Consider the following 14,423-nt stretch of genomic DNA (forward strand, 5'->3'; position numbering starts at 1 on the left):
AGTACCCCTTACTCTGCAACACAACTCATAAGGCACATAAGGCAGTCTGGATAATAATGTATTGGGTCGATTCCATAAATGAAATAAAGTGAAATTGGGGTTGGCCACAAACAGTGCTGGGCAATATTAACTAAAACTTTCAAATACAAAACCACTCAAATGTCTGGACACACCTCTCTCATTCTGCAGGTTTTCTTTGTTTTCATTATTTTTTAAATTTAATATTGAAGACTATATTGAAGCTATACAGGAACACATGGAATTATTTAGTAATCTCAAAGTGTTAAACAAACTAGATTATGTTTTATACTTTAGATTCTTCTAAGGAGCACATTTATCTTTAAGAACACTGCACTGCACACTCTTGGTATTTTAATCTCAGTGTTTTCATGAGGGAGAGTCACCTGAAATAGTTTTCTCAGCGTCTTGAAGGAAGGAGTTCCTGTAGGTGCTGAACAATAGTTACTGCTTTTCCCTCACGATGTGAAGCTCCAGCTCATCCCAGTTAAATCACCTCAAATCACCATCTCACATAATCAGGTTTAGATCAGGGGATACTTTTCTAAATATTTGTATTTAATATTAATCTACAATGTACAATGTGATCTAGCACTTAATGTAAAGGATTTTTTTTTAATCATTGTTGTGTCTGTGTGTGTCTGTATGTGCAGGAACCAGGCAGAGATAGCTCGTCTGCTGCTGAGCAAAGGGGCCAATGTCAACCTGCTGAACAATTCCATGTGCACGGCTCTCCACATCGCGGTCAACAAGGGCTTCACCGACGTTGTGAGGGTGTTGACGGAGCACTCGGCTGACGTTAACCTGCAGGTGCGTGTGATCACACACTAAGGGTGTACTTTCTGACAAATTTCCTTCTGTGATGCAACAAAGCATATATTTGAAGTGTAGAAATAGTGATTTCAGTATTTCAATGTTCTGTACTGAAAATATCTAGGAATGTTCCGATCACATTGTTTCACTCCAGAGTCATCTGTTGATACCAAGTTTTCTGTTATAATACATTTTAATTCATATTTAAAAAATGGTATTTTATTATTATTAAAACAAAAATAAATAAGTATTATTATATAAAAAAGTTATAAATAAAACAGAATTAAAACATTTTTTTAACAAAAATGTGTTTGTAAAAATGTTATATTGTACTACCCTGTGCTTCTTAAACAATAATCATTTATTTAAATTTAAATAACAAAAAACTGGGCTACATTAAAGCAAAATAAATGATTTATTATTAAAATATATAAATATGTATATTAGTAGAGTCACCTAAAATGTATTGCATTAATCACCACAATATGAAAATCATTTATTTATTTTTTTTAATGCTGGTATTTCCTTGTATATTTAGAAGGGAGACAGTAATAATAATGTAATGTAGTATATTAGACCTGGCAGACTAGACTTAAACTGGACTTTTTACTGCATTATAATATCTCAGTGTAGATTTACTGCATTGTAATATCCCAGGGTAGATTTACTGCATTATAATATCTCGGGGTAGATTTACTGTATTAATATCTCAGGGTAGATTTACTGTATTAATATCTCAGGGTAGATTTACTGTATTATAATATCTCAGGGTAGATTTACTGTATTAATATCTCAGGGTAGATTTACTGTATTAATATCTCAGGGTAGATTTACTGTACTATAATATCTCAGGGTAGATTTACTGTATTATATTATCTCAGGGTAGATTTACTGTATTATAATATCTCAGGGTAGATTTACTGTATTATAATATCTCAGGGTAAATTTACTGCATTATAATATCTCAGGGTAGATTTACTGTATTAATATCTCAGGGTAAATTTACTGTATTATAATATCTCAGGGTAGATTTACTGCATTATAATATCTCAGGGTAGATTTACTTTATTATAATATCTCAGGGTAGATTTACTGTATTAATATCTCAGGGTAAATTTACTGTATTATAATATCTCAGGGTAGATTTACTGTATTAATATCTCAGGGTAAATTTACTGTATTATAATATCTCAGGGTAGATTTACTGTATTATAATATCTCAGGGTAGATTTACTGTATTAATATCTCAGGGTAGATTTACTGTATTATAATATCTCAGGGTAGATTTACTGTATTATAATATCTCAGGGTAGATTTACTGTATTAATATCTCAGGGTAGATTTACTGTATTAATATCTCAGGGTAGATTTACTGTATTATAATATCTCAGGGTAGATTTACTGTATTAATATCTCAGGGTAGATTTACTGTATTAATATCTCAGGGTAGATTTACTGTATTATAATATCTCAGGGTAGATTTACTGTATTATAATATCTCAGGGTAGATTTACTGTATTATAATATCTCAGGGTAGATTTACTGTATTATAATATCTCAGGGTAGATTTACTGTATTATAATATCTCAGGGTAGATTTACTGTATTATAATATCTCAGGGTAGATTTACTGTATTATAATATCTCAGGATAGTTTTACTTTATTACAATTTATTAGTTTTTAGACTATATATTAGAATATATTTTATACTATAGATGAGAATATTTTGATGTTCTGAGTTACTGAGTTCAACTGAGAGTTTATGGATCTAATAGAAACACAAAACAAGAGGAAATGTGTGTGCTTATGTGAGAAATTTGATTAAGTGATCTGGATCTTTTCTACCCGATTCCAGTCATTTGAAAATAACATGATCAGCCCTTATTTTCCGATCAGGTAATCAGGTCGGGGACATCCCTACTGTAATCTCTAATCTGGGACAGATAACTGAGCACAAATACAAACACAGTGTCCCTCCAATACCGTTCTGGAATGTGTTAAGTCATGTTAGTCATGACCTTCACTCTAACCAGTCTTGTCACAACACACTTCCTCTCGGTGCTTCAGCACCGATAGCCTCACTGGCCTGGCTCCTTACTATCCTTTCCACACGCAAGCTCTGCCTCGCCAGCCAGAGGAGGGAAATCTTGCGTCATTAAGTCTAATTAGGCGGTTGTCCGATTGTGCTCTGGGTCTTTGCTGGAGCAGAGGTTCTGCGATGGTGCAGTAGAGCACTGCTGAGCTGGACACACTGTCCAGCAGCGCTGCGCTTGGGCCCTGTGCTCCACATTTTCCACTTGAGCTGTGGGTGCTCAGCTGGAGCAGAAAGACTCCCTGGAGAAGTCTTCTAGTACATGGCCACACACACACACACACAGCACTGTGCAAAGTAATATTCCAAATCCAAGACCTGTCAGTCATACTCTTAAATGAACATCAGGGGTGCCCAGCCATGTTCCTGGATATTTCTTAAAAGTGCACAACTTTCAAAGAGGACAAAAACCTGCGCCTGTTTTTTCTTATTTATGACTTACCCCAGCTGCAGTGTTTCAGTGCTGCAGATTAAGTGCATATTCCAGTAGAATTGTAAGATATTAAATAAGAAATAAAAGCTGTTTTACACCCTCACATTTGCCCATTTATTACTATATTATTATTATTATAGGGTAAATGTTCCTTTAAGGATAGAAAAAAATAACATGAAAATTAAATAAACAAAAAAATAAACAGAATAACTGTGGCTCAGAGAAATGTATGTGAAATGTCCTTGAGGTTATTTTCTTTAAGTTTCTGTTACAGATATTTGGGAAATATTCTCACCTTTTCTCAATACATGTAGGGTCTCATTTAAGTATCTGTTTGCTGGTCTGACTATTAGTAATTAGTAATTAGCATTATTAGTAGTAAATAAGTATTGTTAGTAGTCTTAAAGACATATTTTATGTTAGTATTTAATTCTGTTAATTTATTGTTGTTTAAATCCAGGAGTAGAGAAATATATACAGTACCAGTCAAACATTTGGACAGAAAGTTTATTTCTTTTTTGTGATTTTTTACATTGTAAATTTAATATTGAAGACTATATTAAAGCAATACAGGAACACGTAGAATTATTTAGTAAACAAAACGTGTTAAACCAGATTATGTTTAATACTTTAGTAAGTATACTTTTGTAAGTATCTTTTAAAGCTCCAGCATATCCCAAATCACCATCTCAGTTCATCAGGTTTAGATCAGGGGATTAATGTGGAGGACTAACACTTTTTTACTGTTTACTACAGAATTCCATACGTGTCCCTTACTTGTTTTAATGTATTTAATATTAATCTACAATGTAAATAAAATCTGAGAGTGCTGCATATTCCCTTACTTGTATTGTTGAGAGCAGGTTGCCAATACTGGGCGCTGAGCAAAATACCACTTTTCGCATGGCATGATGGATTGTATAAAAGATTATTATAAAACAGCACAAGAAAATATGCCAAATGTTCAGGCTGTGCTATATATGTGTGTGTGTGTAAACACAGGTGTGTCTATGTGTGCACACACACACACATGCATATAAACATATTCTGTTGTGTGTGCTGGGTCAGCAGGATGAACTTTGCTGTTGGCGGTGCAGCTGCACGCCTCAATATGATTCAGCCATATATCCACTCGGCTGCCTCCAGCCAGCCAGCATACATTTGCACGGCCTCTCTGTTTACATTAGCATTAGACACGCATGCGCTTCATCTGCACAAAGGAGAGGCAGCCCAGGAGAGCTCTGGGAGACGACTGGATAGTATTAGATGTGACAGCCACACTTTAGCGCACGTGAACATGTACCACAGTAGAAATCCTTAGCAGCGGCCTTCAGATGAGTAACGGATGGACTGAGTACAGTATGTGTGGCCCCGTTGCAACATAGCAAGCATACCAATCAATTGCCTGGGGTCCCCAGATAACGACTAAAGGCAAATAAGGGCAAACAGTGGGTTATGAATACTTTGCAAGCCGCTGTATATCGCAGGACATTTGACTGGACGTTTCCAAGGGGGATTTTTGAAATTGAATAACTTTATGACAAACATAGCGGCAGTGTTTAAGACCGCTGGACCACTTGGTGTGGGTAAATTTAAACAGTTTGTCTAGGCTGTGGTTCATGTAGGTTTTGGGTGAGGGGGGTGGGGAAGGGCGAGGGGGATGAGGATGGACGCGTAGGGTCCAGTGGTGGTCCAGCAGTGTCTGGGGGTGAGGAGTCTCTGAGAATGGATAGTATAGATGAGTAGAACATGCTGCCGGTATGCTGAAGCAGAGTTTTACCGCAGGACATTTAAAGTCACTGTGTGTGAAATCACTCTGATGAGCCAGACTGAGAGAGTTCATTGCCAGATAGCCAGTGGTGTTTAATTTCTAGGAGCTAGCAGCTTTAAAAAGCTGATTCCACCAAAAGCCAGGGTCCAGAACACTGGAGCCCTCTGGTTATGTGCCAGGGGAGAAGTGCACACTGGGGCTTTTTATCAAATGGCTGCACTGGCTCTCTGTCCAACAAACAGATGGGTTTTGAGGGAAATGTCTGATGAGATTAGTCTTATTAAAAAGGCCAAAGGTAGAGAGAGACAATTTCACTAATAGAAAATGTACACATTTTAGTGTTGTAGTTATAATCAAGGATCAAACAATCAGATGTTTTAGTTTTCAAAACACATACAGCGCACCTGCATAGCTCAGATGGGTATGGATGTCTGACTGTTGATTGTTTTCAGGGTTTAAATCAGTCAGTGGAGCACCTGTATTTTCCACCACCAAGACTCATTACAACAATACACTAGAAATTTACCTGAACACACTTTATTAATAGACCACCATGCCCATCGGTGTAGATGTATTCAGAAGCATCGTAGCTATTTAAGCAATGCAAGCAGGAGTGAAAATAGACTGTTTGCAGACTAGACTAGACTAGACTGGTAGCAATGAGCGTCCCAACGCACTCTGCGCAGGGTGTAAGATAGAGACCTATTATCCGTACTTAATGAATGCTTACTAATTGCATGTTTCATTATAAAAACTATGATAAGTTGATTAGTTTCAGAACTTCTCATCTTATATTGCTTATTATTCTGCAAATAAAATACGCCTACTTTTAGATCATTTTAACATTGAGCATGTAACTGCTATAATGTGAAATATTTTACAACCATTCTTTATTATCAAACTTTAAAATCTAAAATCTAACTTTACGTCAGTGGATTCTGAGCCATCATTTTGGTCAAACTTCTAAGCCATTTAAACAGTCTGCTAATGAGCCATTTTGATGTTTTAGTTGAAGTTTAAAGAGATGTTGGCTAAAATATAAACCTAATCATTCTAAGCTTACAAAATTCTAAAAAAAACAAACAGGCTAAAAGCTTTATACACAGCGAAAAGATCTCCTACAAACCAAATAAAAAAGTATTTTAAGACAGTTTAATTTGAAGTTTTATTTAAAAGTGTCTTAAAAAGCACCTTCTAGTTTGTGTTGCACATTTTCTGTCTCAATACAACCTTCTCACTTTCTCTGTCTCAGGACTCGTATGGCGACACGCCGCTGCACGATGCCATCGCTAAGGACTTCAGAAGCATTATTGAAATCCTGACTGTGGTGCCCAACATCGACTTCACTCAGCAGAACAACCGGGGCTTCAACCTGCTGCACCACGCTGCCCTGAAAGGCAACAAACTGTAAGTGCTCCAGCTAAACTGTACAGCTAATGCTGCAAACATTACACACACAAAGGCTTTGGTTTTGAATGCAAAATGACCTGTTTGGGATTCACTGTTAACCATATTAGCTACATGACATATACAAAGATGTATGATAACAAAGTAGAACTACTTCACTACTGTACTGAAGTACTAAAATACTGTATCTGTATCTATTTTACTTTAAATACTGTACTTACTGTGAAGAAAATAATTATTTTATTCCTTGCTATTTTTTTTTTACAAAGACATGAACAGCCTATAATTTTTAGGGTTGGTTAATTTTGCTATGTGCTACCAATGGTTTTCTTGGTGACTGTGGTCCCAGCTGCCTTGAGATCATTAACAAGTTCCCCCTGACAGTCATTTTGTATTTTTTCCTTTTTGTTTCTATTGTAGATGTCTCCTTCTCATTCAGCGTCTAATTTCTGGTTTTGTAGCCCATTTCAACCTCCTGCAGGTCTGTGATCTTGTCCCCGACACCTTGCCCATGTTGTAGAGGTCAGGAGTCTTTAATACAGTGGACTGTTTAAGACAGCTGTCTTTAATTCAAGTAATGAGTTGATTAGGAGCTTCTAACTCATCTCTAAAAGCCAGAACTCTTAATGGTTGGTAGGGGATCAAATACTCATATCTCTCTGCAAAATGCAAATACATTTAAATAATAATGTATACAGTGTGATTTTCTGGATTTTATTTCTGATATCTCTCACTGTTACAATGAATCTACCCATACATTTATAGACTGTTCATGTCTTTGTCAGTTGGCAAACTAACAAAATCAGCAAGTGTTCAAATAACTATTTCTGTTACTGTAAGTACTGAAATGTACTTACATTATATCTGTACTCTGTAAAATATTATATGCTGGGTTGAAGGAACAGAAAGTGGGAACTCTAAATCCTAGGGTATATCAGGTTTATATAAGTTAATGGAGATGAAGCATGATGATCGTTTGAATGATGTAAAGGATTTCCCCACAAGTCCTTTGGACAGCTGTATGAAAACAGGGGCAGTTTAACCCACATTTAGAGAAAAGTGAGGCAGTCTAGCTCATGAGTATCATAAAGGCTGGGTGGATAACCCAGAGCTAGGACAGCTGCTCAGTGAGAACACATGCACAAAAACAGATGGGCTTTTTTAGGCTAAGGGAAGAAATTAGAGGTTATATTGCTTTGAATCTGATATCTGAAGGATTATATTAAGTAAGCTGGAGGCTTTGGAAACTTTTAACTTCATGTTCCTTCGGTGTTTGATGATGTGAGGCCATTTTAGAGAGTGCCCACAATTCACTGTGACACTGATCTAATAGCTCAGGATATTTTTAGGAGTATAAACTCATATAAGATTAGTATTCCTGAGGGTAGGCATGTATTAGTGTTCCTAATGCTATACTAACTCCATTTACTGTGGAAACGGTGTCCTTCTGTCTCCTGTAGCCGTGGCTTTGTTTCTTGTTAATGTGTGGGAGAATAGCCCTGGTTTTCCCGGTGATTAGATAGTGTGTCCTCTTGATGAATTTCTCTCTGAGTTTGCGATTATGGGTGTGCAGGTCGGTGTGTTTGTAGGGGTGTCTCTGTGTGTGGGTGGGTGTGTGGGTGTGTGGGTGTGTGAGAGAGTGACTCCCACATTGAATCTGTTTCACAAGGTTTCTTTCCCTCTCCCGACTTTCCCTCTACAGTGATTCAGCATTCCAGCCAGTGCTGCACAGTGACTGGCATTTTTCTAACAGGCTGTCTCACCCCGTTATATAATTGCCACTTAGACGTTATTATTTCTGTGGCTCTGGAATGGTACTGCGTGTGCAGGATCCTGATTTTTTGCGAAGGTTGAGCATTATACCGATTAGTGAGCTAAGGAGCCTGAGTGTAACAGATATGTAAAAGCTTGATCTATTTTTTTTTCACAGGTTCAGCCTAATATACAGTACAGGCCAAATGTTTGGACACACCTTCTCATTCAATGTGTTTTCTTTAAAAACACTGATTGGGCCATGTCTAGTGTAACAGGTTTAGGTATAAATGGTGTAACAAGTCTTAAGGCTATAGGTTATACCCAGATGTTAGGGGACACATATCACCAGAGAGTGATGCCTATATTCATCTTACTGTACTGCATTAAGTACAGTAAGGCCAGTCACACCCCATTTTTACCAGACATTCTCTCAACTTTTCTTTTACTGTGTGTGTGTGTATGTGTGTATAAAAATGAACTACGGTAGTGTTGTGCCATTAATCCACCACAACACACGTTTAAATATACAGTGGCTCAGATTTCTTGCACCAAGGATCTTAGACCTTAAGCAAAGACCTTCATAGGCAATGACCTTCATCAGTCATTATTAAGAAACTCCTCAAACTTTATCATTATAACCAGCAGCTTTAGACTTTCTTTTTCCATAGTAAGCAGGGTCGTATTGTAGAAAAATTGCAGAATTTCATGAAAAGGTCACCTGTCCAACTGTTAAGCTTAGGATGAATCAAACAAGATTTAAAGTTGTGTTGCAGCCAGTGGCACAAGAATTTCAATAGCTGAGGAAAGCTAGTTAGCCATAACAATTAGCCATAACTGTTGGCCAACCTAAACAAATATAAACATCTCAAGAAACTCAGCCCAATAATAACTAGATGTCTTCGAACAGTGATTATCTCTTTTAACTCTAGGGATATGGTGATGTAACTGTGAATTCTGACCATTCAGACTGTGAACAAAATATGCAGAAATTACACTGAAGGGCTGTTTTGCAGCCAGTGGAATGAAAAGTTCACTAGCAGAGCAAAGACATGATTCAGTATAATACCTGCAAATTAAGTGTCTGTAAAAAAAATGGAATACAAAAGCTGAAAAATAGAAGATGATTGCCTCTGTACTTTTCTATACTGATACTAAATCACCCCAGAATCCACAACAGACTACCTTAAGACCTTTTTTTTCAAAAGGAGGGTGACATGAGCCCTTTTTGGCTGGTTAAAGACCAGACGTGCTGCTGCATTCTGGATCATTTGGAGTGGTTTTACTACACAGGCCGGGAGGCCAGTTAGCAGGGCATTGCAGTAGTCGAGGCGTGAGATGACCACTGCTTGTACCAGGAGTTGGGTGGCCTGTTGCGTCAGAAACGGTCTAATTTAGGAATCAGTGATATTATTCAGCGAGTCAGGAGCCTTTGTCGAAAAGATGTTTCTGCATTTTATTTGTCTGATATTCAAAACTACCACAGTTGGCTATTTATTTTATAAGAAGTGCAAGTGTGAACTTTGTATACATTACTATGCGGTGCACAGGAGTCAGAGTGCACGAGTATCGAGTCTTTTGGGATTTGGCCCATCTCTTGAGCCCTGCAGATGCTCTTGTTTAACTTTTACACATTTTGTTCAGTTCTGTGAGAATTTTGACCCAGATTTTTTCATCTCATTGGCACAGTTAACTTATGTCGCCATGGGGCTGAAAAGAGAATACTGCCACATACGCTCACACACACACAGAAATACACACACACAGCAACACACGCAGAGAAAAAACAGAAAAATGCACAGAGAAACAGACACACACAGAAACAAACACACACAGAGGAGCAGACACAAACAGGCAGAAACACACAGAGAAACAGACTCACACGCAGAAACAAACACAGGGAAACAGACACAGTAGGGATGGGTGATATGGCCCTAAAATATCACCACAATATTTCATGGTATTTCCACAATAAAAATACTCTTGGCGATATAATAAAACACTGAATTAAAAAAAATATTCAAGAATACACTACTGCAACAAAATGAAATTTAAATTTCATTGTTGCATACATATTGAACACCCCTAACTGATTTAAAAAATATTAGAATTTATCAGATTGCAGATAACAGACGTCAATGATCCAGAATGTCATGATACTAATAATGCCCTTTGAATATCTCCATATATCCAAGATTAAAGTAAAATGAATGATACTGGACAGATTCATGTGTCCATATTAAATATATAATGGGAAACGAGATCAGTGTTTTGTTAAAAAAAAAAAAAGTAGTACCCTGATAATTAGGGGTGGGTTATATGGCACCTGATTTTAGAGTATAATATTCTAAAAGGTTGGCGATTAGTATTGTGTACAATTCGATATATCACACCCCTAACACACACACACACACACACGCACGCACGCACACAGAAACACACCCCATCGTCACAAGCATTAGTATCGCACAGCCTAGATCTTGGCAAATATATCACAAGCACTAGAAGTTGCACTTGTACAGAGCCTTGATGTATGTAATCGCAGGCTCTCACTGTAGGGTGCGGAACACACACACAGCCCACAGCACATATATACACACACACACACACACACACACACACAGCCCACAGCCCACAGCGAGCACACACACACACACACACACACACACACACACACACTTCAGCAGGACTGTCCCTGGTTCTTGTACTCAGTGCACCCTGCAGTGACAGCTTTTGCCTTGTATGGGGAGAGCGATGCTGAGTCCTCAGACGGAGTTGAGAGAGAGAGAGAGAGAGAATATACTGACTCTAAGGCCAGAAGAATCATAAAACGAATGGCAGATTTGTTCTGGCAACTATCATATGTGCAGTACCAAAGTTTAGCAGCATTGCCCTGGCAGTCATTCGCCTCTTCATCACCCAGAGTGAGGGAGAGAGTTATTTACAAAAATACCAAGCTGTATTTTCCCATAAATACACACTCCATCCTTTTATTTATTGCTTAATTCTTTTCTCATACTTTTGCCTGATGTTCTCAAGCACCTCTGGTTGTGTATTTTTAGTTCCTCCTTCTCTCGACCCATCAGTCTCTCTTACATACGATTCATTTGTTTGCAAATCTTTTTTTCATGTGTGTGTGTATACCCACAAAAACATCAGTTCTGCATCAAAAAAATCTAGTTCTACAGATTCTTTTTGCTTTCCTCAGTTGTTTGGTAAAGCAAGCAGAGGGATATTCCGTTTGTTTGTTTTCGCATGGAAGGTATTTATTCGTTTTTAAGGAGGAAATGGAAAAAAATGAGGGGGAGTCCCATTTCTCATATGATATGTGGGAAAAGAAGAGGGAGGAGAGGAGAGAGAGGGAGAGACTGAGGAGGGGTTGTGAGAAACCCATCGCTTTGTAGCTGCTGCCGGTCAGAGGGCAGCTGGATATACAGGGAAACGTAAAGAAAGCTGAGTGTTTGCATAGCTGTGTGCAGTGCGGGAACATGCCACTCACAGCATGTGATCATGAAGGGCACAGAATTAGAGTCAAGAGCTATTTTTAAGCTGTCCAGTAGCAGTGCTGTTTTTTATTTTCTCATGTTAGCAATTATTTTATTACTGCAGTTCTTCACCTGCCAGACTGCAAATCCTTCTCTTCACTGCTGAATCTGAGACTTAGTCCAAACATGTTAAGCTGAGCTAAAGACTAAAGCTGTTGCCATGTGGGTCAGCCAGATGTTTTGTCTTCTGAAAGTGTAAACAGTGCTCATTGTTTTTCTGCTTTATCTGTACTTGGGATTCTTTTATAGTCACAGAGACTTTTTTCTCCCTCTGGAACGGCTGGTCGCACCTGTGTGATTTCGTTTTACTTGCCCGATTGAGAAATTGGTTGCACTAGAGAGGGCTGCGTATTCCAACTATACATCACTAAGCACACTAATTCCTACTCCCAACAATAGCCAAAAAACTGAAAATCAGAGAAGTAGAAACCAAAAATGTGATTCAGTTGAATTGTTACAAAAATCCATAATCTTTTAACAGAATTAATCATGTTATTTACAGATTTTTAAATGAGTAAATTATGAATGATACAGTTAATCAAGTTGCACCTTAATTTTGTCAATGCAGATGAAAACTGGGGGATAAAAGCTTTATCCAGCAACTCATGATCAATCATGCTACCAGTGTTAATGTACGCATGCACACACACACACACACACACACACACACATACTCACACATACTCACAGACACACTCTCTCACACACACACACACACACACGCGCACTCACACACACACACACACACATGGTGGGTGATTCCAGTAGCTCTTACGTAGCATAAACACATCTTCTCTCACTGAACACACACACACTCTAAAAAAATCCCACTGACTATTAGTAGTTAGCAGTTTTGGAATTTAAGGTGCTTAATTAAACATGTACAATCTATTTGCACACACACACACACACACAAAAAAAATCCCACTGACTTTCAGTAATTGGCCTTTTTGGAATTCAAGGTGCTTATCTAAACATGTACAATCTATTTTCTCACACACACTCTCTCTCTGTCTCACACACATTCCTCTCTTGTTCCAAAATAAATACACAATGATCGTGGAATGTAAATGGTTGGCGCCCACATCGAGATGTTGCTCCAGTGGTCAGCGCTACTAGACAACACACCACATCTTCCTCCCTCTTCTCTCCCACGTTCAACCCTCACGCTGTGTGGGGGTGCCGACTGGTGCAGCGGTGGGACGAGTTGGAGTAAGGGATGAATGGATGGTTTGGTGGACCTGGAGGAGGAAGAGTAGTGGATGGAGGTGAAGCCGTCTTTGGGCGTGCACCTGCTGGCTGTGGGCTCGGTGAGGAGGAAGATTAATGGAGTGAGCATTGAGTAGTGCTCCCACATTATACCCCTCCACACACAGTGTCAGGACCTAACATATCTATATATAGACATGGATCTACTACCTACAGCAGTTATAATTAGATAGTCTAAATCTGGTCCTGAACCTAATCCATCCCTGTGGTGTGAACGTAAAACATTTCAGGGTAGTGCACCAGAAAAATTTTATGCATGCTCAAAATATTAAGTTTTTTTTTTTTTAGCTCTAATCTAACCTTTCACAAAACCCTTTTTTAGTGTTTAATGTTTAACCTGGTTGAACACACTTTCTCACAGTTCTTTACAGTTTCAGTATTGTAGGTCCTACAACTGAACCCTGTGGAACCCCACCATTCATATTAACGACAGTTTCTGTATTAGTAATAATAGTAAACTAATTAGGCTAGGGTTTAAGGTGGTGCCATGTAGATTTTGTAGTTCACTACTCCCTATTCTCCCACACTCCTGTTATTCCCCTTTGTCTTAAACTTTTCCACATGCCTCAGGAAGCATATTACATTTACAATAATTAAGAATTAAGGTTAAGGTTAAGGTGTAAAGTGGGTAATGCTAACAAAGTAATTCCAGTAGGTGGTATTTAAACGTTTTGGTTTGTTTATCGGTATACATTGCTTTAAAGTTTGAGAACCACTGCTGTAGAATATAATAAGAAGAAGGTGATTTCAGGTGCAGGTTAGTTAAGGTGAGTCAGTAACACATGAAGACACGGAGGCACTTGTGTCTAATTGTTGATATAATCTGTTACAGCGCTTGAGGAGTGCATTTAGCGCTCTGTGTGTGTGTGTGTGTGTGTGTGTAGGAAGAGCTTGGTGGTAAGCTCCAAGCTATTAATGGTGTGTCCCAGTGGGGCCCGATTGCTCACTGGTGGAAAGTGTGTGTTGAAACAGGCGAGCAGCTGCATCACATTCTTCTGCAGGAGGTTAGAAACAGAACGACAATAAAGTTTCTTAACAATAAGCCGAACAGGTACTATATATTTGACCATGTAACAAAGCATTTGTCAATAAAAGTAAATGATTAGATGATTGATATGAATTAATATTAATAGGGCTAAAATAAAATCTGCTATGGAATTCATAGTTAGTTCCTACCTTTATAAAAATAAAAATGCAGTAGTAGACATTTGTGTCCACATATTATTTTTTTAGCAGGAGCGATACATGTGTGTGTGTGTGTGTGTGTTTATTTGTATATATGTGTCTGTGTGTCTGGTGTAGGGAAAAACAAGGTCAGTAAGG

At 38.1% G+C, this 14,423-nt stretch overlaps 1 protein-coding gene across 3 annotated transcripts in view; it reads left to right on the top strand.

Annotated features, from left to right (window-relative positions):
• mib2 (MIB E3 ubiquitin protein ligase 2) overlaps positions 1-14,423 on the top strand; it is a 98,783-nt gene that overhangs the window by 71,183 nt on the left and 13,177 nt on the right. For all 3 annotated transcript variants that reach the window (XM_022670777.2, XM_022670776.2, XM_022670778.2), the window contains 2 exons: positions 672-828; positions 6,380-6,534. In XM_022670777.2, coding sequence (XP_022526498.2) covers positions 672-828; positions 6,380-6,534 — 312 coding nt within the window. The remainder of the gene's footprint in view (positions 1-671; positions 829-6,379; positions 6,535-14,423) is intronic.

Source organism: Astyanax mexicanus, chromosome 12 (genome assembly GCF_023375975.1).
Source record: "Astyanax mexicanus isolate ESR-SI-001 chromosome 12, AstMex3_surface, whole genome shotgun sequence".
Lineage (NCBI taxonomy): Eukaryota > Metazoa > Chordata > Actinopteri > Characiformes > Acestrorhamphidae > Astyanax > Astyanax mexicanus.